This window comes from Camelus bactrianus, chromosome 16 (genome assembly GCF_048773025.1).
Source record: "Camelus bactrianus isolate YW-2024 breed Bactrian camel chromosome 16, ASM4877302v1, whole genome shotgun sequence".
Lineage (NCBI taxonomy): Eukaryota > Metazoa > Chordata > Mammalia > Artiodactyla > Camelidae > Camelus > Camelus bactrianus.
The window spans coordinates 4,742,797-4,768,113 of NC_133554.1; the positions used below are offsets into that span (position 1 = coordinate 4,742,797).

The 25,317-nt window shown below is 44.9% G+C and overlaps 1 protein-coding gene across 3 annotated transcripts in view; it reads right to left on the reverse strand.

Annotated features, from left to right (window-relative positions):
- DNAH9 (dynein axonemal heavy chain 9) overlaps nucleotides 1-25,317 on the reverse strand; it is a 276,427-nt gene that overhangs the window by 130,692 nt on the left and 120,418 nt on the right. For all 3 annotated transcript variants that reach the window (XR_012499359.1, XM_074342145.1, XM_074342146.1), the window contains 7 exons: nucleotides 20,089-20,299; nucleotides 15,611-15,738; nucleotides 14,303-14,411; nucleotides 13,438-13,585; nucleotides 9,310-9,484; nucleotides 6,229-6,402; nucleotides 5,547-5,754 (listed from right to left, as the gene is read on the reverse strand). Coding sequence is in view for 2 of the 3 variants with exons in the window: in XM_074342145.1 (XP_074198246.1) it covers nucleotides 5,547-5,754; nucleotides 6,229-6,402; nucleotides 9,310-9,484; nucleotides 13,438-13,585; nucleotides 14,303-14,411; nucleotides 15,611-15,738; nucleotides 20,089-20,299 (1,153 nt within the window). In the remaining variant the exon portion in view is untranslated. The remainder of the gene's footprint in view (nucleotides 1-5,546; nucleotides 5,755-6,228; nucleotides 6,403-9,309; nucleotides 9,485-13,437; nucleotides 13,586-14,302; nucleotides 14,412-15,610; nucleotides 15,739-20,088; nucleotides 20,300-25,317) is intronic.

Consider the following 25,317-nt stretch of genomic DNA (forward strand, 5'->3'; position numbering starts at 1 on the left):
TCATTGCCTGACAATGTTTTTGACAGAGATCATTAAAATCAATCATGTCTTGGCACCGACATGACTTGTGTATCTGTGTTTGAACTATTTTCCTTTCGTATTATCCAATATTTCACATAAGACCTTTCAGTTATATTGTAAGTACTTTTCATTAATTTTTTCAAAAAATAACATACTTTGCATGATTTTAAAACAATACATATTCATTATATAAAGACTGAAGAAGCACAGAAAGTCATAATGATGAAAATGAAAATTGCCCATAATTCTACCACCTAGCAGCAAGCATTACTTGCAGTATTTTGGTGCATTTCATTCTAGTCTATTTGCTGTGTTAGATTTTTCCTTTTTAAAATTAGAATTACACTATATATTCTGCCTGTATGTTTTCTTCATTTCACATATTGTAAACCCCTTTATGTGATAATACATGTAGACTGAAAAAATATGTGCAACCTAGAAGTTGTGAGCTATATTTTATCTGGAGGACTTTCTGAGGACTTGGGCCCAGGAGGCGGACTCTCAGATTGCTCTGAGGGACTGCTCCAAAGAGGCAGGGAAGGAGCCAGGATATATAGGAATTTTGCCACAAAGATCAGGTAGTTGAAACGTCCAAAGATTACTGTTAATTAAAGAAAACCAGATATCTCAAGTTAAGAAATTTAGCACTTTTCTATGCATGGGAAGGTGCAAAAGTCTGGGCTCGCTGAAATCATTCCTCGGATGCGCACCTAGCTGTCTAGGGCCAGTGTCCTGTTCTTTCCCATCCCGAGTTCCCTCAGGGGGCACCGTTCGGGGTGGCAGCAGAGGCCCGACTGCCTGCTTGTCTGCATCCTGAGTTCCCTCTGCCCACTCTCAGGGGCAGCAGTAGCGGCTGATGATTTGACGGCCACAGCATCCTTTGTTTACTAATACAGCTGGCAGTATTTTTCATTCACATACACAACCTTCCAAAACATGATTTCAGTTGATACATTGTGTTCCATAATTTGGAGGCACCAAAATTTACAGAATGGCTTCCCTATTGTCTGAAATGTGTTGTTTTCAATTGCCTTATACTTTGAACCACCCCTCTACCCACGTTTCAAGTAGTGTGTCTTGCCCACTAGATGGTAAGTCTTTAACGATTTAATTTTGGGTCATCTCCTTTTTGGAAGATATTAAGGCAAGTGAGAGCTGTCTATCTGTGATGATGTAATACTCCTTCGAGGTTGAGAGTTTGATCAGACCTTTCAAAGTCCTGTCTAACCTTAAACTTTTAATGAACAGGTGATGGAGATTTGTTTTATACAAAGACTCAGACACCTGAGCTCCCATCTAATTAGTGTAATTACACACTCAAATATTTGTTGAACTAAAACTTCAAATTGCAGTTGGCTGGCAGGAGAACTCAGGACCGTGATGAGCGTAAGTCTGGCCACCACCCTTCACACTGCAAATATAAGCCCATTGACGCCATGACCAAGGGCTTTACTCCTCCTTTGCTCTTTCTAAACTGCTCTGCCTATGAGTCAGCACAAATTCTTTTAATTTTAAAAATTACTTATATTTTCAAAATGAATGAGAAAAGGCTTAAGGTATTTGAACAAACATAAAACAGAACAATTGAAGACTAAAAAGAGATTCCAAAATACAGAAGACACTTACTGGCACTAGTAATCAGGGACGAAATTGTTACTGTAACCAAATAAAAACTGTCGCATTGTCCTTCGTGAACTGCCTCCTTGAAAGCTCAGAACTAAACCTGTGTTTAATTACAGTAACCACGTCATCCCTGATCTCTGGTACAAACCCATCTCTACTCTTGTATGAAAAAATTTTCCAGGCACTCAATTCTAAAAGGCATGTATCATGGTACTTACAAAAGGTCTATCAGGCTTCAAAATGAGCACTGTCTTCAACTGGGATTTTATAGGAGATATTAAAAAAAAACTTAAAATTATCTTTTATCATCCTAAACTTCAACAACACCCAAGGATGGACCAATGAATTGTAACTCAGTGAAGAGAAAGAAAGCAGTGCAACTGGGTCTGTGGAGTTTAGAGCAGCTGGAGGACCAGAGACCGAGCACGGAGCTCTGCCTCTCTCAGCCAAGATGTCAGTGTTATTAATCTGCGGTTTGTGCAGCTGCTGGCAAGTGGTCAAGTGAAGCCTGAGAGTTTCAGTGACCAAGTGAAGGGCCAGTGTTATTTACTGTCAAAGGGAGAGACATCCATGTGCTCTAGATATCAGATGAACAGAAGCAAAGTTGGCATTCTATTATGGAAATTCAGACGCATGGCTTACAGTCTCATCAAAGTGGACGGGTGCGACAGCACAATGTAAGAGCACAGCTTGGCTATTAACTCATCGTGTGACTTTGAGGGAAGTCACTTAGCTCCTGTAAGCCTCATTTTCTCATCTTGTGAAGACAGAGACTATCATCAGATCGGTGACGGACACTGTACCGTCATGCTAGTCAAGGTGGTTGTTCTCTTGCTCTCTGTACGTCCCCTGCTCGACCAGGATCTGCTTCCCCGACACCCAAACCTCACGGCTGACCTTCCTACACACTTGCCCCAGGCCCCAGCTAGTGACTGTTCTTACCCAAGGGGCGGTGAGGGGCGTGTCCTTCTGCTGGTTTCCCTGGTAACAAATGAGCCAACCTGATGTCAATTCCCTCTATAACTGCCAGCCTCCCCCCGGCCCCGGGGAGCTATGATTGCCACCCTGTCCTGCCTGCCATCCGCCTCACACGGTGAGGTGTCACTCAGACCTTGCTTCAGATACGTAAGCTCCCACCATCTATTGAACCACTGATGTCTGTCACTGACTTCAGTCTTGAAGCGGGGTGAGTACAGGCCTTGTAGGCCTGTGAGGTGCAGCCCAACAGACACCATTTCCAACTCCCCTCTCCTTAGTCACTTTCCAGCTGGCGGGGCCATGTGACAGTTCTGAACAGTGAGACACACACATAAGTCTATGGGGGAGCTGTTATTTCCTGACTCGGACATTAACTCTTCCCTTTATTTTTCTTTCCATTTGGAATGCAGATGTGATGGCTGGAGCAGAAGCCACTCTTCCACCCTGATGGGGCAGCTAAGACAATAATATACATTATAGTCTCAACAGCATTGAACCATTGATTTAGCATCAGCAACAGCCTACCTGAAGACCTCTGTTGCATGAAGGAAAAAAAATCTGTTTATGTCGCTGTCATCAGATTTTCTGCTGCTTGCAGTCAAAAGCATTACTGATAATACAGGGGCTTGGCACAGTATAAACATTAAATAAAGCATGTGCTATCCACGCTGGTGAGCAGTGTGCATACCCATTTGTATTTAAAAGAGTTCTGAATCTGAGTTTACAAAAGTACTCAATGGGGACCCCAGCACTGGATGCAATAAAAGGAGAGATGCAGGGAATATCGAGCAGCTGCCTTCTCTATAAAAGAGCATCTGATTCTGAGAAAAATAAAATTCGATGGACTAGCAGGATGAGGGAGATGCAAAATATGGCCCTGGAGACCTCAATGAATCGACGTGCTGGGTGAAGTTATTGCCCATTGCAAAGCTGGAACATTTCTTCCGAAAACATTATTTTTGTCTTAGCATAATTTATGTTAAACACCTTTTTCAAGCAGAGGGGGTTTACTTGGGTTCCTTTTGTTTTGACAGTGGGGCTTAGAGGTAACTGTATAATATTTATAGATTCTTAAATTTGAGAAGGATTTTAATATTGTTAGAATAACAGCTTCCATTTACTGAGTACTTATCGTATGCTAGGAATCATTCTGAGGGTTTACACATTTTATCTTGCAATTGAGGAATGAAAAGAACAAACTAGTGATATGCTCAACAACAATGGAGAAATCTCAAAAGCATGCTGAATGAAAGGAGCCAGACAAAATAAAGAGGGCCTATTGTGTGACGATCCTATCATACAAAATTCTAGAAAATGCAAACTAATCCCTCGTGGTTGCCTTGGGCACAGGGCAGGGCGGGGGGGACCGGAAGACAGGGAGGGTTCACCGCGGGAGGTGAGGGGCTCTCGGAGATGATGGATGAGTCATTACTTTGACTGTAGTGACGGTTTCATGATAGGTAAATATTTCAACAGTTATCAGGTTGTATACTTTAATGTGTGCTATGTATTGTATGTCAATTATAACTCAAAAATGCTTTTTTAAAAGAGAAAATGTTAAAAAAAATTATGCTGCCTTTTAGTAGGAAAATGGAGAAATGAGCTGTGATTTGCTCACAGAAGGGAATTCTATGCAGCAGTGAAAACCAATGAAAAACCTCCACATGTTGATGAAAAAAAGCAAGTTACAAAAGGGAGCTACAGTACGATGTATACTTAAAATTTAAATACACACAACAACACTGTGTATTTTATAGATACTTATCTGAATCAAAAGTGTCAATTTGGAATGATGCCCCTCACCTGCAGTGGTCCTAGTCTGGTGAATGAGGGGCATGAGGAAGGAAGGAAGGGGGATGGTGTGTTGGCTGTACTTAAAATGTTAAGATCCACTGCAAAATGACAAAATGTTAACATCTGTGAAATCTGGGTGGTGGGTGCACGGACATCTGTTATACTATTTTCTGTACTTTTCAGAATGCTTCAAATATTTCACAATTTTTAAAGAAGTTTAAGTAATTCTCCACCCCACTCTCAGCATCGCGTTCCCCTTGCCAGGGGCAACTACTGCTGCCCGTTTCTTGTGCCCTCCTGGAGATGTTCTTAGTACATGTAAGCGCAGATGTACGAGTGTAGATATATAAGCAAATGTTTATATATGTCTTTTTCAAGAAGACGCAATTTGGAGCATACTATATATACTGTTCTGAGTCTTGCTTTTCTCACTCAGCAAAGCTTTTGGAAATAGTTCCAACTCGGTTCATACAGAATTCCTCATTCTTTGCAATACTGCTCAGCCTTCCATCACACGGATAATTACGCTGTTTATCATCTTTTGCCGTGACAGACACATTATAAACACACACTTTGCACTTCTGTCTGGGTGTAATGCCCGCCCTTTAAAGCAGACCGTACCACATCACCTTCAATCCCTCCTTAATTCCAAGGGTCGTGTCCCCTCAGGAGCCCAAGTGTAAACTCCCAGTGGAACGCACGCTCCACGTGGTCAGCAGAGTGGACATTCCATGCCAGCCTTGTCGCTTGATGGTGACCTCGGGCTGCCACGTACCTTTATCTGAGCCTCAGTTCCCCCCTCTAGAGGAGACGAAGGGTGAATGAAGTGATCTCTAGAGACACATATGGGGCCAGAAGTCTATGAGCCCATGGACATCTTCCAGTGGGTTTGTGCATTCTTTGTCATCAAGTGCTGACCTGATCTGTGCCGAGCCCCTCCCTGGAGGAGTCTAGGAGGCCAGGAAGGCAGGTAAGGAGAGAAGATGGGAAAGGAGAGCGTGCTGAAGGTGCTGGAAAGTGGGCAGAGGGGCTGGGGGGAAAATGCACAGTGCCCCCTGGGGGCAGAGGAACAGGGACACTGAGACACACAGACAGCCCCGCCCCCTCCTCCACGGCCTCCGCCCCCTCACCCTGCAGCATCGCAGACGTGGTGTAGTAGTTAAAGGGTACGTTCTTCACCAGGTACTCCTCCGCGTCCAGGCTGGCCAGCTTTGCTCCCACCATCACTGACTTGCCAGTGCCCGCCGTCCCCACCAGCATGACCGGCCGCCTCAGTGCCACAAGCCGCTCCACGAAGTAGCACACTCGGATGGTCTCGCTCGTGTGCACCAGACAGGCCTGGTGTGGGAACATGATGAGAGTGCCCGGGGCGCGTGGGAGAAACAGATGCCCCGCAAGTTGTCCTGGAGCGTTTCCGGAGAGGGAATTCGGCGGGCAGGGTGGAGCTGTCTGCCTTGGGCAGGAGGGCCCCCTCACCCCCATACCCAGGGAGACCCTGCTACTAAATCATGCTCTCGGTAGAGAGCAGACCCTTGCCCCTAGACCAGCACTGTCTGCCTCCCTGTGGCCTAACCTTCTGCCTCTGCCATCTCCCCTTCTCCTCCCAGGATGCCGGTCGGGGGGTCTGGTAACTGGTAACTAGCCTTTCGGGGATCTTGTGACTTCATTGCTCCTATGACGCCCTCTGAAAAGGCGAGTAGCTGCAGATGACTGGTTCCTAGCAAGGTCACACCCTTCACATACAGATAAGGGGATGGAGCCACCGTGGATCCTGGAGGCACTGCCCGTCCTTGGTGGCTCAGCTGCACTCACCTGCAAAGGCATCTCGGGGTCAAATTCAAACTGGGGGATGAGCTTGGACCAAGGCTCAAATTTCTTGGTCTTGGGGTCTATATAATAGTCAAAGATGGTTCCTTGGGAGGGAAACTTGACAGTCTTGAACTGGGTCAGCCACCATTTGCTGAACTCTGCTTGGTGGTCCATAAGCTGCCAAAACAAAGCAGGTCAGGAGTCAAGGCTCTCCGGAACTTCTGGAACTTGAGAAGCCTGGACAGGCTGCCCTGCATGGGGCAGAAAGTCAGAGCCAGGAGCAGAGGGCTCCTGCTGGTGCAGACTTGCCCCATGGCCCAGCTCCTCTGGGAAGAAGGCTGTTCCCCTGAGAATCAGCCTGTCAAGGCCCAGCTAAGCAGGGGCCACCCTTGAGCATGTACGTGCCCCCCGCTTGACCACAGAGCTGGGCCACCCTGGCATCATGAACCTCAGAGCCCTGGCAGGTGGAGGGAGATGTGGGAGCCTGTGGCCACAGGATGGGCAAATGCGCCAAGGATGCATGGAGAGAGAGACCTTTCACTTCACAATGAAAACCAGAGTTTAGGTTTATATGGAGAATCCGAGACAAAGACCATCACTAGAAAGCAGGAGGTTAGGTTAACCTCCTTTTCTCACTCCCAGTTCCATCTTGAGCTCCCTGGTGAGCTTCTCAGCCAAGCCATTAGCTGGGCTGCACCAACATTGTCTGGCGCCTTGCACTCTGGTGCATGACTTCCCCTTCTCCTGTAATTGGACATTAGAAGGACAAGGTCACCTTTCTCAGTTTGACTCTTTGAGTGCCTCTTCAGCAATGACTTCAGTGAAGAGGCCTCTTCTGAAATCCTCATCTCTTTTGGATTCTGACAGTTCTCTGGTCCTTCCTGCCCTTTGAACTTGCCAGCACTCAGACTGTACTGGCCTGCAGTTTGGTCCAGAGTTTGGAACGCGGTATCACCTCGTTGGATCTTCACAATGCTCTAGGTTATCCTGGCTACTGAAAATTATTCCTATTTTATGTAGGAATAAAGCTCAAAGGTTCCACCTCTGGAAGCATTTGGCAGAACTGGGAATTGAACCCAGAGTGTCAAGTCTCCTAGTCGGGTGCTCTCCGACAGATCATTTGCTCCTGAGAGATAATTTCATGTGATTGCTGCAAAGTATCTGGCCAGGATCCACCTTGCCCCCCCTTTTTTATTGGAACTTCTACCCAGGTATGGGCTGCATTTTGTATTATATTCTACTTTGCTTTAATAACAGCTTTTTAAATGTAAGCACAATTGATGTTCCTGATGCCAATATTTTGGCCAACTTTGTACATTTCGGTTTACAGCACTATTTTTGATGTTTGGCTTGAATGCAGGCTGTGCAGGGGTCTTGGACACTCCCTGCTGCTAAAAGCTTTCTCCTGTGCCCTCTCCCCCTGCGCCCGCAGGGCTGCCCACAGCTCCAAGTGCTCCAGAGCCCAGGACACCTGGAGGGATGTTTTCTCCTGGGCTTTTAAAAAGAGTTGAGTGGATTTAAATTTTCTATACAGAGACAGAAAAATTGACCAAGTATCTTTATCCCGATACCCCACTGCTTGCTCGGCACCAGCGTGAGACAGAAGCCCAGCGGTGATTGCTGTCTGACATTTCAGCAGCCGAAAGGTCAGGGGTTACATTTGATGGAAAGCGACAACCCCCAAGTTCTGGATGCCTGCACACTCAGGGAGGTCTCATCCGTCCAGCCGGACTTGCTGGCTCCTTGCCTCAAAGGGGAGATGGAAAGCTCTGAAAGAAGCATGGAGAGGCTCCAAAGGCCGCAGAACGGACTGCCTGGAATTCTCAGATGTCAGACCCCAGTGCAGGCACCCTCCTGCCCTCGGAGGGTCCCCCTTCCCACCAGCATCTAGCTCTGGAGAGGGAGGAGGAGAAAGGCGGATGTTCCAGGAGCTCGTGAGAGCTGCCTTCTGAACCGTGAACACCAGAGAATGCGCAGGGGGTGATGGGAGCCAGGCTGGATGTTACAACCAGAGCCTGTGAAAATGGAAAATAAACTCATCGTTACTTCTTCCTGTTCACCTTTGTTTTGGACTTTTAGAACACAGTTTGCCTTGGAGGGGGCTGAAACTTTTTACCAAGAGTCCATGGCCAACCCAGACCAAAAAGAGTAAATTATAACCCTCCAACAACTGCAGCCTGGTGTGATCCCAGCCCTGTTCTAAGTTGCTCCACACATACTCATGTAGGCAATTCATTTACTCCTTACAGTCATCCTAGGAACTGGGTACCTCTATCATCACTCTTACCTCCTTTGTTAACATGGGGAGAGTAAGGCAGAGAGATGTTAAATTACTCATCCAGGGTCCCCAGACAATAAGTGGCAGAGTTACAATTCAAATCCAGGGTCCCTGTTCTGAGCCTCTCTATGGTACTGCTTGACAGCCAGGATCAGTTGTAAAAGACTGTCTCCATAACCTCAAATACGTTTTTTCTGGGTAACATACCTTTTCTGGGGAGGAAACCAACTAAAGAAAACAGCTGGAAATAACAGGAAGGGTTAGCAGATAGGACGCCAAGACACTCCCAAACAGCATGAACCTACAGCAGTCAACACCATGTGATAAATAATACTTAGGTTTCCTACCCTAGGTGTCAACTAACCTTTGGTATAACCTTCTACTGACAGCCCTGCATTTCAGGGGTATGAAGGTGTGACAGTTGGCAGAAAGTGGAAGGTTCTGGAAGGTTCTGAGAAGGCTAAAGGGATTCCTCCCCCTCAAGCTTCTATAGCACAGCATCACCCCACCCATGCAACACATCTCCCCGTGCAAAGTAAGGCCCTTGTACTTCCAGTGTTTCAAACTCAGCTGTCCAAGAAATTAGGGATATGCTCACTAACTCAAAAAGCGACAGCTCAAAACATAGTCTCAATCTCATCTCCCTCGCTACATGAAGCCCTTCTATGGGGACTGATGTCTTCAGCAGAGCAACGGATAGATAACTAACTAGTGTGGTGTTGCTGGGTTAATGCTGACGTTTGGCTGTCCTGTCTTCCAAATCTTTGCCAGTTAAAGCGGGTGTTAGCCTCAGCAAGTCCTCTTACCTGATCTCGGACCATTGCTCCGCCCAAGGCCCAGATGGCAGCAAACACAAAATAAAGCTCATAGGTCTCCTTGGGGCAGTCTGCAGGGACGGCCTCCTCGGCCAGCAGGCACTCCAGAAGGTGGCACAGCGTCTGAACCGTGCTCTGCTCCGGGACTGGGATTGCCTTCTTGAACCTGCGGAGAGAGACCCAGACATGCTCTACGACTTTGGATTTTTCCATCCTAGAGGCGCTGTTGGACAGCTGTGGAACCCTGCTGGTTTCCGCGGACTCATGATTTGTCAAGTCCGTGCTGTTTTGCAGCAGCAAAACCTTTGGTATTATAGAGACCCATGGTTCTACTTAAGCCTTCATTCTCATCAGCTGTGTTGGGTCAGCTCCCTTTGCAAAGAAGGAAGGGCCCGGAGCACTCCTGAGATGCTTCCCTGTCTCCTCTTCCTTTCTTCTGCTGCCCTGCCCACTCCTCCTCCCCTCTCTGAACTGTGAGGACCCCCCAGTCCTTGGGGAACTAGGCAGCTGCCACGAAATGAGTGCATCTGTCACAGTGTCACTCTTCACAGTCTCCTCGACTGGCAAATAACCTAAAGAGTCAAGGTGGGTGTGATTCCTTCAGCTCCAAGGGCTGTCCTCAATTAAAACACATTGAAAATGTTTTCTCTGGGGCCAGAGTGGTCCAGGACAGGTGGTTATTTTATACAATCAGGATTTACTTGATGGAGTTCCTCTTCCAAAAATATGCCTCTGTGACTTTGTCTTGGCCCAGCTTTTGTACTTTTAATCTTGGTTTAGAAGTCTCGATTGAAAGGCAGATATCAAGAGATACACAAAGGTGCACCTACGCCCAAGGGAGCAGGAGCATGTGCCCACGTGCACACACAGACGCACACACCCGGGCACTCTCATCCCACCATGCATACACACAGCACACCACACACCCACACACTCAACCCCTCCTGCCCACGTCACCACCTCCCGGGGGAGGAAGGGCTCACATGCTGCACAGAGGCAGGGGCCACCATTATAAGACAAACAACTTCATCAAAGGACACCTTAAAAGTCATTTACCAGCACTGGGCCTCGGAGTTCCACGGCGTTCCATTCTCTTCAGTGTTTTGTGCTGCTCTGGTTTTGAATCTGGTTGCAGTCCTTACAACAATGCTATAAACTGGTCTGACAGTCTAGGCATTACGTCCGTGAGTAATGAGGACACTGAGTACTTGGTAGACTTCCCTTCATTGCATCAAGACGTATTTGTGACAACGTCAAAATGGAACTCTCTCAGGCTCAGTGTGGGATGAGGCCCCGACATAATACAGGCCGACTATGCTTCCAGTTCCAGACTGAGATTCCAGACAGCCTGGGGACAGACTTGCAAAGGGTTTTGCAGCATGGCTTCTGGTCCTCTCAAGGGTTTGTAGGATCAAAGTGGTAGATGCTGGAGGGGCTAGAAATTAGCACACGGGACCTCAGGGAGGGCTCTAGGTGTGCAATGAGTGCCCCGCTCCCACGGGGAAGGCAGGTGCTCGTCCCGAACGGAGAGCCACAGAAAGGGGCTCCCATAGGACCCATGCCTGGGAGCAGACTTGCTAAGCTCACAGTGGAGGGAAGAGGGTGCTTGCTGGAGCAGCCTGTATGTCCTGGAGTCCCGGTGTGAGCTATGAGCGTGTGGGGTTGTCTTAGATGCTGGCAAAGGGGTTGTCCTGGAGGGGTTCGTGTGAGCAGCTATACATGACTGGTGGACAGAGAGGCATTTCCTTGCTTCAAGGAAAGGTATGTAGGGGATCTCCAGTGATGGGAGGGGTCTGAGGGATCCACAAAAGCTTCCAAAGAGAGAGATTTCCAAATCTGCCACAGTTGAGTAATGAGGCCATGCCAGGTCCAGTATTAAGGCCTTTCCTGCCCTCAGTCTCTTCTGAACCCCCTTCCACCCCGAGGGGTCAGAAGCTACAGCTGGCGAGGGGGCAACTCGTGGAGTGAGGAGAGAGGTCAAGGCTGGGTGGGCAGAGGCAAAGAGTCTGGGGTTTTTTTTTTTTAATTTTTCACTGTGTCTTTTAAAACTTTTCACATGTGTACACGTGTGCATGTGTGTGAGACTGTGTGAGTAGAAGTGATTGGAAGCCTTCTTATGACTGAAGAAGGACTGGAAAAGTCACGGATGCTGACCTAGACTTCATCCCAGGGCAGAAGGAGAACCAGCCACATAACATGGTTCTGAAGGAACAGTGGGAAACAAAGTAATGTTGTTTATAATCATCCCTTATGAGGTCTGCTTGTTCAATATAAAAACTAGTGTGTTGGCGTCACTTTGACATAACAGGGCCACATGAAGCTGGTGTTACAACATGGTGATGAATAAAACAGAAGCGAGACTTTGCAGCGAATGCCTTGTTACTAAGTGACTGGGGTCCTCGGCCCCGCAGCTACAGGATGGTTGGCCCCCTGGGGAAATCCCTTGAGAATTACATGAAGGGACACCCACAGCGGGCCCCCTAAACCGCAGCTCTGGGTTTTTCCTTTATAGCCACAGAGACTGGGGGAGATGGCGGGGGAGGTGGGAGTTGTCTCTGGATGGACTTGATGCAGTTGGAGTCTTCAAAGCTTGTTTCACATACTGGCATGCGCACAAGCAAGCGTGTGTACACACACACACACACAGTCACACACTCTCACAAACAGATGGAAGTTTGGCATCTCCTGTTATAAATGCCTAGAATGGCAAATGGCCTCATTTCTTAGTCAAAGGATTTACTGGACAGGTGTCACAGGAAACCACAAAGAACAGGGATGCTGTTTCTGTACAGCCTTCCCATTCCCCTGGTGTTTTAACGCTTTGCAGCCCCAGCCCTTCTGAGACCCTAACCACAACTGCCCGCTTCCAGACTCTCCCTGCTGCCCCGGCTGCTTTATCTCATTAGATCCCAAGGCCACAGAGCCCACAGGCCCCAAGGGCTAAAGTTTCTTTAAGGGCTTATGAAAATGATGAAGTTTGGAAAAATAATATTAACCCCAAAGATAAAAATTACAAAATCAAAATTAATAAATGTGTAATTAAGTATCTGAAAACATACCACAGGTCGACTACCCACCTGCAACTCAGTTTTTAGTTCTATAAAATTCATTCTTAGCAGAGGTGGACTTTGCTAGGGTGAGAGAGGGCACATGAAATAAAGAGCCTCAGACCCTCCTGCAGTGGCAGCTCTTCCTTCACCTCTGCTCCAGGCTTGTGAGAGATTCTCCATCCTGTGCCTCACAGGCCAATGAGTAAGGAGTCAGGGACCATTCTGAGTGATGGACTTAATTTCCGGGAAACATAATCCTGACCCTGACTTGCTGAGCTTTCAGGAACGATGGATCTCTGAGTCGTGCTGCCTTCACAGCACCAGATTCTGATGGTGCAGCTGGGCTGAACAACGGTTGGGTACCTGATTCATAGAATGATGCATCGAATGGCAAAAAAAGACAACACAAAACAAAAGGAGGTTCCAAATGCCGGAATCTCTCTCTGCAGACACATACATACAATATTCTTGCTATAACAGGTTCCTTTTGATTAAGGGCAATTAATATTTTGTTTATGTGGTAAGTGGTCAGAGATTGCTGCTTTTACTTTTACAAACCTATAGGAGGAAAAGTGAACTCCCAGTGTCCAGAGGGGTGGGGCTGGTCAAACGATGCATTATACCCAATCCATTATTGGGGCTGTGAACACACACAGCTGGAAACAGGAGGTGGGTCCCACGTGCCACTGGCAGGTGTCGATCTGGCCTGTGTAACATGTGTAGGAGGCCAGCTGTGTGCCCTGCCAACTGGAGGATCTCAGGACTGTAGTCTGATATCACAGCCTACAGCCTACAGCCTCCTCTGGAAACACCCACGTGGTGCTCACAAAACACACTTTAAATCTCCCTCCTCTTCACTCACCTCGCTTCTTGCCTAAACTGACAACAGGCATCCTAGGGCCAATCCAAGGTGTGTCCCCCTCTGCCATCTGCCACGCCTGGAGGGGAACGCTCTAGGGACATCATCTGACTTTCGGGACAGGACAGCGCATCCGCGGGACATCAGGTGTGAGCCAACAGGCTCTTTACTGCTGCTTTAACTTGTCGCCTTCCTTACTGCCTGGCTTACCTGGTTCTGAGTGTGTCTAAACACGTTGGAAGATACTTGTCAAACAGAATGGTTAGGTTGGCTCGCTCTGTCTGGACCTCCCTCCTGTCAATCCAGCTGCTCACTGGAGGGCTCCACCCTAGGTCTGCCGGGTTGATGTACAGGATCCCTGGAGCATAGAGAACACTGTGCAGTGATGTGTCCATAGATCTCAGCATATTCTTCACCCCGGAGAGTTACTTTCTCTGTTTAGAAAATGGACGGAAGACTGGGCTTGAAGGAGAACTGGCCGAGGTCTGAGCGGGCAAAGGGTTTTGTTGTTGGGATCAACTCTGATTGACTGATAACAGCTGATGGAAAGCAGTGTTGAGAAGGATCCTGAGGCCACATCTAGGCTCAGGAGTAAAGAAGGCTGTGAGTGGTAAGTAACACTTGTCACAATGTCAAACAGTGCAGATTGAATGGTATCCCCCCAAAGGATATGGCCCGGCCCTAACTGGAAAAGTCAGGACATAAAGTTGTTACCTTCCCCCAGGATGTAGTGAGAAATCGTGATGCCTGGTCACCTGCATTAACCTGGAGGTTAGAACCAGCCTAGAAGCAGCCTAATTTGAGGCACTTGTGTGCAGAGGGCACTTGTCCAGCTCGAGGCCATTCCCCTTCCTGATAGCGTAACATTTCTGAATTAAGATCACAGGGTCCCGACGGTAGAGCACTGGCCCACCCTCGTGGATGGTAAGAGGGCTGAGAATTAGGCCAGAGCTGAGATGACGAGGTCTGACCCCTGTTCGGAGCTTCCTTCAGAGCCAGCAGCGCCGTGTGTCTCACGAGAGGCGCTCGTTCTCCGGTGAGCGGCTCTGCACTTCCTTCCTGCTGTGGGCCATACCTGCTCTGGAGACCGTGGCCGGCGTGGCCGTGCGCAGGTGGCTGATCTCAAAGAGGAGCCTCATTGTGGGGTTCAGGGGGATCCTCTCGTTGCTCGCCAGCGTCAGCACCTGGAGACGACGGGGAGGGACGGGGCAACAGGCAGTTAGGGCGCTCCGGGGGGGTTGGCTGATTACACCTGGCGGGGATTACGATGCCTATTCTGCTCTTGGCGATTATGAGTATTTTCTAGATTTTCTACAACAATCTTCTCTCTCCTGTAGCCCCTTTACCTCCATCCTGGTGTGTGTTCTGAATTAGGAAATAAGTTACCTAAAAAGTTCAAGTTGATGCCAATGATGTGAATGCACTAGACCATACTGCAAAAACAAGGTGATTAAAGGAGAAGAGCTCAGGTTCCATACAACGACTGTTTCCTTCCAAGTAGTCCCTCTGGAAGAGCACCCGCTTACTCTAACGGTTCTGTAAATGTTGAAACCACTGTAACATCTCTAACCTAGATGTGCTTTCCGAACAAGTTTAGAAACAGCTCCCAGCTTAACAGCCACTTTACTGGCATTCAGTTCGTTTTCACTGTTTATGGAAAATAAAATGTACTCTCCACGGATAAAGATGGGTCACCACTGAGGATGTAGGACAGGCCCAGAATGTTTCTGATCCTGTTTCCTTATTTATAAACAAAGGAAAAAATTTTTTTGAGATTAGAATAAATTATTTAAGAGTCTTTTCAGCTTTAAATATTAATCTATGTGCAGAAGATTCTGAAGGGAATTACAACAATGCTAAGAACGTGTGAGCAATGGCAGCGCCACTGAAGAAAGTGAAAGCTGCCCTATGGGATGAGTCAGTTCTGAGACGTTGATTAACGATACTGGAAAGTGAGGACAGCAGGACCTTGAAGAGACAGCTGCACTGACGCTCACTCGAGAGCTGTTTACGATAGCCAGGACGCAGAAGCAACCTAAGTGTCTGCTGATGGATGAATGGATACAGAAAATGCTGTATCTCACACACACACACACACACACACACACACACACACACACACCATGTCAGGTGACAGAGGTGTTAACTGACCGTATTGTAGTAATTATTTTGCAATATTAAGTATTTCAAATCATCACATTGTACACCTTAAACTTACACAATGTTATACGTCAATTATATCTCAATAAAGCTGGAAAAAATTGAAAGATAAAGATATCAGTAGAAATTCCTTGCTCGGGGCCAGCCCTTGTGTGGAATGAGCCCAGGGGACTGGTTTCACTGATGGTTAGGGATGAAGTGGGGCTTTCTGCCCCCTTGGTACCTTGTTGTCATCCATGACGGTGTTCAGAGACTCAATCCACATTGGATCAATGTCGCCATCCAGTAAGATCCACTTGGGCCCATCGTGGGTGATGTTGGCAAGCTCCCGCATGATGGAAGAGAACAAGCCTAAAAGGAACCACGGATATCTTATTCTCCAGGTCGCCATCAATCTTCTTCCTCTGAACACAGCCTTTCCGCATAAGCAACAACACTTAGAAGGAGGTGGAAATAGGAAAGGCAGGTCAGAACTGGCTCTGTATCTTACTCTGCCAAAAATCTGACCCTGCCCAAGGCGCCACTCTGTGCTCCGGTCTGACTTTTTATAAGAATAGCAGCAACACGAAACAAGAAGAAAACATGGTACTACCAGCTTTTTAAGTGACAAGGGACCCAGTGAATCATTTCAACCGGCAACTGTGACACGATGGAATTACATAAAACCTTTTTAGGTAAGGTTTTTATCCTCTGAAACTGCAGCCTGGGAAAATCTTGCCAAACGCAGGCTTTGAGAGAAGGCCCAATGTGATTGTGGTTGGCATCACATGAAATTTGCATCTTAATTTGGATAGAATTGATTTTTATAATACTAAGCTTTCCCAAACAATAATATTGTATGTCTTTTCATTTATTCAAATATTGTTTTATGTTCCTTAATAAAATTTTACAACATTTTCAATGTTTCTCTCTGGCTTAAATGTATCCCTAAACATTCCAGTTTTTATTGTTATGGTGAACGGAATTTTTTCCCTGTATTTCCAGTTTTAGTTTGCTACCGCTAGTATAGACAAAAGCTTTCAAATTTTGTGTATTTTATTTTATACTTAGTTACCTTTAACACAGTAGTTAATTTAACCTAGTGATTTTTCAATAGTGTTTCTTGAGTTTTCTAGGTATAAAGTTGTATAATAAGCAAAATAATAATTTTCTCCTTTCATCCAATTTATATGATGTATTCCATTTTCTTGTCTTACTGCATTCTCCAGAATCCCACCAAGCAAAGCTGAATAATAACGTTGGTAACAGATCTCTTTGGCTTATTCCTGATTTTAATGGAAACGACTTTACTTTCTCATTATTCAGAATGCTCTCTTTTTCCTTTTGGCTTTAGGTAAAGAGTATTTATTATATTTAAGGGATTTCCATTTATTCCTATTTTACTTAGAATTCGAAAAATCAGGAACAGCTACTGAGTCTTTAACATCTATTTATTGACCAAATTATTTTATCCTTTAATTTGTCAATGCTTTCTGTTACTATTTTTAAAAGTAATCCATCTATCCGTATGTTCTTAGAAGAGATGTTACTTGGTCAGAATTTACTATTCTTTTGAGTGAGGTAATACTGGATTTTATTTACTGATATGAATTCAGAATTTCTGAATCTATAATAATAAGTGAAATTGAGCTATTGTTTTTGGTTCTGCACAAAGGTTGATATCAAGATTATTTGGCTTCATAAAATGAACTGAAATATGTCCTTTTTATGATTTCAGAATTATCTTTTTTTGTTCCACTATTTCAAAATTTTCCTTTTCTTTATTCCTTTTCTACTTCTTATTGAGTAAATTTTGCTCATATTATATTTTTCTAAGGAATCATCTATTTCTTTTAATTTTTCAAACATGTGTCATCTAATTGTGTCTCTTCTATTTTAATCTTGCCTATATCTACTGTTATATCGTCTTTTTGATTCCTAATCTTTTATACTTTTACTCTTTTTTTCTCCATTAAATGCTCACAATGGACTTACTGGTTTTTACAAAGAACAAATATTTATATTTACTTATCCTTCCTATGATATATATAGGAAGGATATCATATATACACACACACACACACATATGTATTTGTTTTCTTCCGACTAATTTCAGCTTTTATCTTTTTAGTTTCTTCCCAGTTTTCTTCAGGCTTAATGTATTACTCTTTGGATAATTTCTTAGGATGGGTACTGACTTCCTATATTTCTAGCCTACCTTCTGTAATAAGGAGAATTTAGACTTTTTCCTTATTGGCTTTACATGTGTCCCAGAGGTTTTTGTATAAAGTGTTCTTCTTATACTGTTTCCAAGAGGGGCTGCAATTTAATTTTCTCTTTAATCCAGGGACAGGGTATTTCTTGATTGCAAATAGTAGAATTATTTTTGGTCACTTTCTTGCTATTTGTTTCTACTTCTATCACATTATTATCAATGTGGCCTGGAAACTGATACTTTTAACTTCATTACAATTTCTTCTGTGCCCAACTAAACTTTAAATTTTTGGAAATGTCCCATGAACCCACCAAGAAAGGAATATTTTCTAGGATGTAAAGTTCTATAACTGTGTGCTACAGAGAGTTTGATGATGCATTTCCCAATTCTCATATGTTTATACTTATTTTTCTGTCACTGAATTTTATTTTGGAGAAGATATATTAATATAACCCACTATATTTCTACTTTTATCAAGTTCCCCGAAATGTGTTTTAAAAGTTTATACTCCGTCCCAAGTATACTCTATTTACTTGGAAATTTTCTTGTTTAGTGAATACACATTTAGGATTATTATAAATTAAATCTTTGTTAATTTCTCCATATTTAACGTATATATTCAAAAAGCTTCAATTAAAATTCCAATGCCATTTAAAGTTTGAATTATATTATGTGAGCTTAAATTTAACACAGAATAAGGAAGTGCCTGAGGCTAGCCAAGAAATTACAGAAAATATTGAGGAGGGATTTACCTCATCAGACATGAAAATATTATAAAATGATTATAACCCAGATAGAATGACATCAGTATAGGATCAGATAAATAGGTGAGTGGAATAGAAGAGAACAGAAAACCCAGAATCAGATTTCAGTGCAGTTGGCCCTCTATATCTGCAGGTTCTGCATCCGTGGATTCAGCCAATCATGGATCAAAAAATATTTGGAAAAAAAGAATTCTAGAAACTTCCAAAAAACAAAATTTGAACTTGCTGCGTACTGCCAACTATTTACACAGCACTTGCATTGTATTAGGTAAGTATACTGGGGGAAGATGTGCACAGGATAATGCAGACACTACTGCAGTTTATATGAGGTTTTGAGCATCCGTGGATTTTGGTATCCACAGGAGTTCCTGGAACCAATCCCCACTGGATACCAAGGGACCACTGCATGTATAACAAGTCGGAATTTAAGTTCGCAGGGAAAGGATGGTTTACTTAATAAATGGTGCTGTCACATCCAATTATCCATCTGGAAGGAAATAAAGTTGATTCTCTACTTTACCTCACACTAAGCCCCAAAATAAATTCCAGATGGATAAAAAACGTTAACATAAAAAGAATCTTTAGGACCAAATTTATGACACTACATCTATAGCTTAAAATTAGAATGAGTTATAAACTACACAGGGATCCCAGATGCTAAAAAGACTAGACAGACGTAATTTCCTTTTTAAACAGTATGCATGGTAAATTTACCATGAAGTGTCTGTACACAAGTGGTAGACAGTGAAAAACCATTACTGGTACGTGTAACAGATACACGGTTAATGTCTTTGATGTGTAAAAAATTCTTACAAACTGACAAGAACATAGTAAGGAAGAATAAAATTATGAAAGAGCCAATGACTAAGACTTATAAGAAGGAGAAGATGCTAAGCCTCATAAACTGTGAAATAAAAATTAGAAAGGCTGCTCACTGAATCCCATTGTTCTAGGCCTCGGATGGGAGGCCCTAAATTAGAGGACTCCAGGCAGTCTGACCCTGGTGTAGTCGGGCATTTAGGAGGGAGCTGAGATTTCATCCTTCCAGAAGCCACACTGGTTTCAGAGAGAGGTCCTATCAGCTCACAGGGTTTTCTCCATTTTTTTCTCTGCTCTCTTCCAGTTGACAGGAGAGCCTTTCCAACATCTACCAGTGATTTTAATTCCTCAAAGGTGATGCTGAGGTCAGCACTGGGTGAACATGGGGTTGGGACCATGTGAATCGCTGTAGAAGGGACCACGGTTCTAGGATGCTCCTGAGACAAATGACGATGAGTGGCGTCTTCACCCAGGCCTGGCTGCTGGAGCAGCTTGCCCATTTCTCCTGCAGCAGTGCCGACAGGAGAGGTGCCCTCTGTGGGATGCCTGACTGCACGGCTCCTTTGGGAAGAAGCCGTGGGCGTTCCTACCCCAGCCTGTGCCAGGCAGCGTTAGGGACTCCACGACTTGTGCCCCAGCATCGTGAAACTACAGCTGAGAGTGCCTGTGCTGCTTTACCCTCTGTAAGGTGCCCTCTCTCGAGAGGCAGCTGAAGAGTCCCCAAGGAAAGAGGCTCTCCCAAGGGCTGAGGGCCCCCTCCAAAACAAAATTTGTTTCCTTTCTTTGATTCCTTTCACCTCCTTCTCCCACCCAAACAGATCAGCCCCGTGCTCCCTCCTTTGCATCCAACCCCCTGCTTTCACGTCTGCTCAAGGGGCTCTGAGAATACCGAGGGGCTTTCTCCCAGGGGTACTCCGCTCTTACCATCCTTCCATTCTCGTGTGGCCGGACTGATGATGCCAAAGAGTTCATCGTTGGTGACCGCTTTGGGGTTGAGGTCTGTCCAGACGGGGCGGCGTTTCATGATCTGGTACGTCTTGTGCAAGGACCTCAGTACCTGTGACTTGCCAGTTCCCGCGCTGCCCACCACGAACACGGAGTGCCGCACGGCCAGGAGCTCCTCCAGCTGCACCACCTGGGGAGACTCGAACTTCAGCCAGAGGGTCTGGCTTGTCACTCACCCACATCTCATCCACTCTTTTGTGAGCCAGTCTAGGGTCTGAAGTGAGTCCTGAGATCTACACAGGAAGGGTTATTCCCCCCAAGATGCAATGGGGTCCTCAATGGAGGGGCAGCTTGTTTCACTTACTCTTATTTGTCAGTCAGTCCTTTAATTATTAGTCACCAACTAAGTGCTGGAAGAGTGTGCCTGGAGAGGGAGATTCAGAGATGACTCTCCGGCCCTCCGTGATCTCAGTCTGATGGAGAAGCGAGTCACGATGACAAATCAGTATCACATAAGGTGATAATGGCTATAGCTTAATAGTACTTACTAAGGGCCATGGGAACAGATAGGAAGAAACAATTTGTACAGATAAAGGGAACAAGAAAGGCTTTACAGAGGCTTTACAAAGGCCTCAGGGATAAGTAAGAGTTTGCCAAGAAGATGAACAGAAAGGATGTTCCAGGCAGAGGTAACAGCACAAAGGCTTGTGGTGTGGCAGAGCACGACATGGTTGGTCAGATGGTTTGATGAGGCTGGAGTCGAGGAGTTCCTCGGGGACAATGGTCACAATGAAGGTGTCATCCTCTTGTGCTAGTCTGCCTCCAGGCTCTCCTTCCACACCACTGTACACTTACTGGAATGGAAATCTGATCATGTCACTGCCATCGCTCTGTCCCTTCAGCGGTTCTCCATGGTTTTGGTGATGAAATCCCCCGTCCTCACATGGCTTACAAGGGCCCTTTTCAGTCTGGCCCAAACCAGCTTCCAGTTTCCTCGCTCCACCCCCACAACGCGCACATGTCAGACAACTGCTTGGCGCTCCACTGTGACGCTCTTCCCCAGGTCTGTGCCTTTCAGCATGCTGCGCCTTCTGTTCAGAAGGCGTCCTTCCTCCTGCCTTCTTTCGGCCGGCTCCCAGACATCCTTAGTGCGGGGTAGGTGTCCCGTATCGACATCCTACCTCCTAGCACATATCAGTGTTGCAATGGTTACTTTTCTGTCTGCCTATTAGATGATCAGCCCCTTGAAGGCAGGCAGAACTGGGTTTTTATTTCTCTGTTTCTAGTGTCTAGCAGAGAATCTGATACAAATCAAGGGCTGAAGAAATATTTGCTGAAAATATAAAGGATGGCAGGAAAGGCTGGATTAGGAAAAGTCTTGTATGTCATGAGCTAAAACATTTGAACTTCACCGTAGGTCAAGTTTCTTCAAATTTTATACTATAAGACCCTTAATAGCTAAGGAAAGCGATCTGAAGAAGAAGAAATGTACTGAAATGCTGGCAGGGCAGTGGGACAATAGAAAGTTTTTCCCCATACATTTTATTTATTCTACATTTTAAAAAAGCATTAAAAATGATTCCTTTATTTTTAAAAACGTATGTGAACTGAGTGTTAAAAAGAATTCTAGAATTGTGTAGCCAGGGCATAGGAGGAGAGTGGTACCGCTAAGCTCAATATAAAGGTAGCAGAGAAACGGCTGTTTGGGGAGCAAGATGATTGGCTTCCACTGTGGAAGGATCATTTATTGAGATACTGAGCTTTGTTTTCCACAGCACTGATATTTTTCTCTTCCCTATCCCAAGCTGTTGCTGTTCCTCTGATTCAGAACCCAATCACCCAAAAGGGATTCTCTGTCCTGGCTTTTGTTTTCAACTTGCAGGGACTTACTGCAGGAGCCAGATAAAAATGAGGAAAGTGGTTGGGAAGGGTCTCTGAGGAGCTGAGAGCTAAGCTAATACACGAATGGAAAAGACCCAGGAATGTGAAGAGCGGTGGTTGAGTGTTGCTGGTGGAGTGACAGTGAGTGCAGAAGCCCTAAGCTCAGCAGCAAGCTTGGAGGGCTCAAAGAGCAGAAAAGGAAGAGGGAGTGGGGAGCAGGGTAAGAGAGGTAAGCAGGCCGCAGATACGCAGAAACGGATTCTGGAAACTTTATTCTAAGTACGACAGAAAGCATTTGGAAGATTTCAAGCATGAAACTGGCCCGAGGGCACTGCATTAACAAAGAAATGAGGAAGGAGGAGGAGGTAGAGGAAGGGAGGGGCCTAGGAGAGGTGGTGGCGAAGGATGGTACTCTGGCTATTGAATGGACATTGTATTATATTCCTAGATTTTTTTTTTCATGAACAACTAGTGACTGATTCCCTGATACTAGAAAGACTTAAAATTGCTTTCTAGTTCCATCAACTTCTTTTTATTCACTTCAACAGCTGTTGTATTGGGATATAATGCACATACCATAAAATTCACCTTTTCCAGTCGCTTTTAGCATATTCACAGGATTGCACAGCCATCACCACTATCCAATTTTGGAACATTTTCATCACCCCAAAAGGAAAAGCCGTACCCATTAGTAGCCCGTCCCCACCCCCACCTTTCCCTCAGTCCAATGCAACCCCTGATATACATTCTGCCTCTATAAATTTGACTATTCTAGGCATTTCAGAAGAACAGAGTCAAAGAATATGTGGTATTTTGTGAAGGACCTCTTTTATTTACAATGCTTTCAAGGCTTAGCGTGTACCAGGACTTCATTCTTCTTTACATCTGAATAAAATTCCATTGCATAGGTATACCACATTTTGTTTATCCATTTATCAACGGATGAGTGGGTTGTTTCTACTCTGACTGTTATGAATCCATTAATTTTTGACAGTTCCTTTTACCTTTTCTTCTCTTTTCCTCCTCCCATCTTCTGCAAGACGCATTACACTTTTACATTGCCATGTTTGTTAATATTTACATTCTGTTCTGTACTTATATTTAGACCTTCTATATTTTCCATGATTCTACGAGTTGAAGACCAATAGTGGCTTACATGTTTTGTTTTGTTTTTTTTTTTTGATTGTAGATATTTTTCACTACAGAAGAAAGCAGTTGCCTGGAATCCATCATGCTCTCTGTGGGCTTGTGTCATGAACTGGCAGAGGGTGTTCTAAGCATCATTCCAAGGTCAAATAGATACTCTCTCCTTATAATCCATATATTGATCAATATCAGGGTCACATTTACTATTTAGAAAAAATTTGGACCATGACTTTTTTCTCTTGGTGTTTTTAATTGCTTTCTTTTTTCTTTGTTAAAAGAAAAAAGACATATGCCTTAGTTCCCATAACTGAGAAGTTCAATAAAACACATAAGAAATTTCATCTTATTTATCTATTCTTCCTTTGAATATGTCTATTTTTGAGGTCTTTTTTCTTAGAGACCATGGACTTCCTGCCTTGATTTGGACTGACTGCTTTCCAGGTCTGCTGACAGCTTAAATTCCAGGACTTCTTTTTTTTGACTCTTGAATTTTTCAATCCCAGGACATTTTTCTTGTTTTTCATCCCTGCTTTGCTGTAGTATGTCCTTAAGTAACTTATTCAAATAGGGTGCATAAGAAGTAAAATTTGTAACTCTTTGAAAATATCTTGAATGGTAATTTGGTACAGAACTAGTTTTGAGATCATCTTCCCTCAGGACTTTGAAGGAATGGTTTCCTTGACCTCTTGCATCTGTTATCACTGACGAGAGGCTTGCTGTCATCCTGAATTTCGTTCCTTCCCTGGGTCAACTGTACTACCTCCTCAACCTGTCACCCAACGAGGAAACTCAGATTTTTTTTTTCTCTTGGCCCTTGACTTCTGAAATCTTTGTATAAGTCCACTTAAATCCACTCTGTTCAGCGCTGACTGAGCCCATCCAATCTGGACACAGCTGTCTCCAGTTCTGTTTCTGCAAGTTCTTTCTTTAATTCCCATTGGTAACACGCTGCTCAACCTAGATCAACCCTCCATGTATAAAAAAAATAAAATATATACATATATATGTATTTTATATACACACATACATATAGTTTCATCTTAAGCAATTTCCTTGACTTTTCCTTCCAGTCCTCTCATTGAATTTTGTGTGTTATCAATGATACAATCTCACATTTCAAAGAGCTCTTTACAATTCTCCAGTAGTCCTTTTAATTTTTTAAAATAGCATCTCATTCTTATTTTAGGATCTCATTTTATTTTCTTTAAGAATATTAATTAAGACTTTCAAAATGTTCTTGTCCTTATTTCCACTGGAGACAGCTGCTGCGTGTATACGCGCATTTGTGTGTGGGTGTCTGTAGGTCTGTCTTAATCGCTTGTATTGTTGGTTTCCTCCAGTATCTGGTGAGCCTTGAGTTTAAATGAAGAGCTGCATTGTGTTTCCTAGGAGGCTGGGATGGGTGCTGTCTGCGGCTGAATATGCAGGTCTCTTTCCAGGGAAGGAGGACTTAGAGGGAGCTCTGTACACGTGGTCAGATCTGGGCCTTTGTTTTGCCCTTCATTGTGGGTGAGTGACCAGGTGCTGGCCTTCAGGCCAAGGGACCCAAATAGAATGGATGGACTCTAAACCCCTAGAGCAGTCACAGTTTTCTCCCAAAGAGCTGATCAAACTCCCTTGGAGTTTTCTCCTTGGCTGCAGGTTAAATGCCTGGCCGTGCACGGCCTGCGTTCTTGGGAATCTGGGACGAGAAGGGGGGGCTGGGCGAAGAGTGTGGGGAGCCAACTGGCAACATTACAAGGTAAACAGACGTGCTGTTTCCCCTTCTGGCTGTTTTCAGTTCTCGTTCTCCTCCCTGCCCCACTTCACTACCAACTCCAAGCCCGGAGCTTCTCCGGGGCTCTCCTTGGCACTCTCGGCTCCTTTGGCCCTAAAGCCCTTTCTAAGCCAATGGAGGCCTGCAGCCCTCTGCTCTGCTTGATCTGTCAGCCACCCCCATCCTCTTTCCATCTTTCCAGAAGTGTGCTGTGATAGCCCCTTCCCAGTTTTCACACCTCTATGGGCTTATTCCTTTTTCTTGAAAAAGAGTTTGTATTATCGCAGGATACTTTCTTAAAGCAGAGCCTCCCTAGGATTTGGATGAGCAGACTTTCAGAAGTTCAAGCGGACAGTGCAGACGGAAGTGGGAAGGAAGCATCATCTGTTCCAGGAGCTTTAACAGAGAGCTTCCGTCTCATCAGA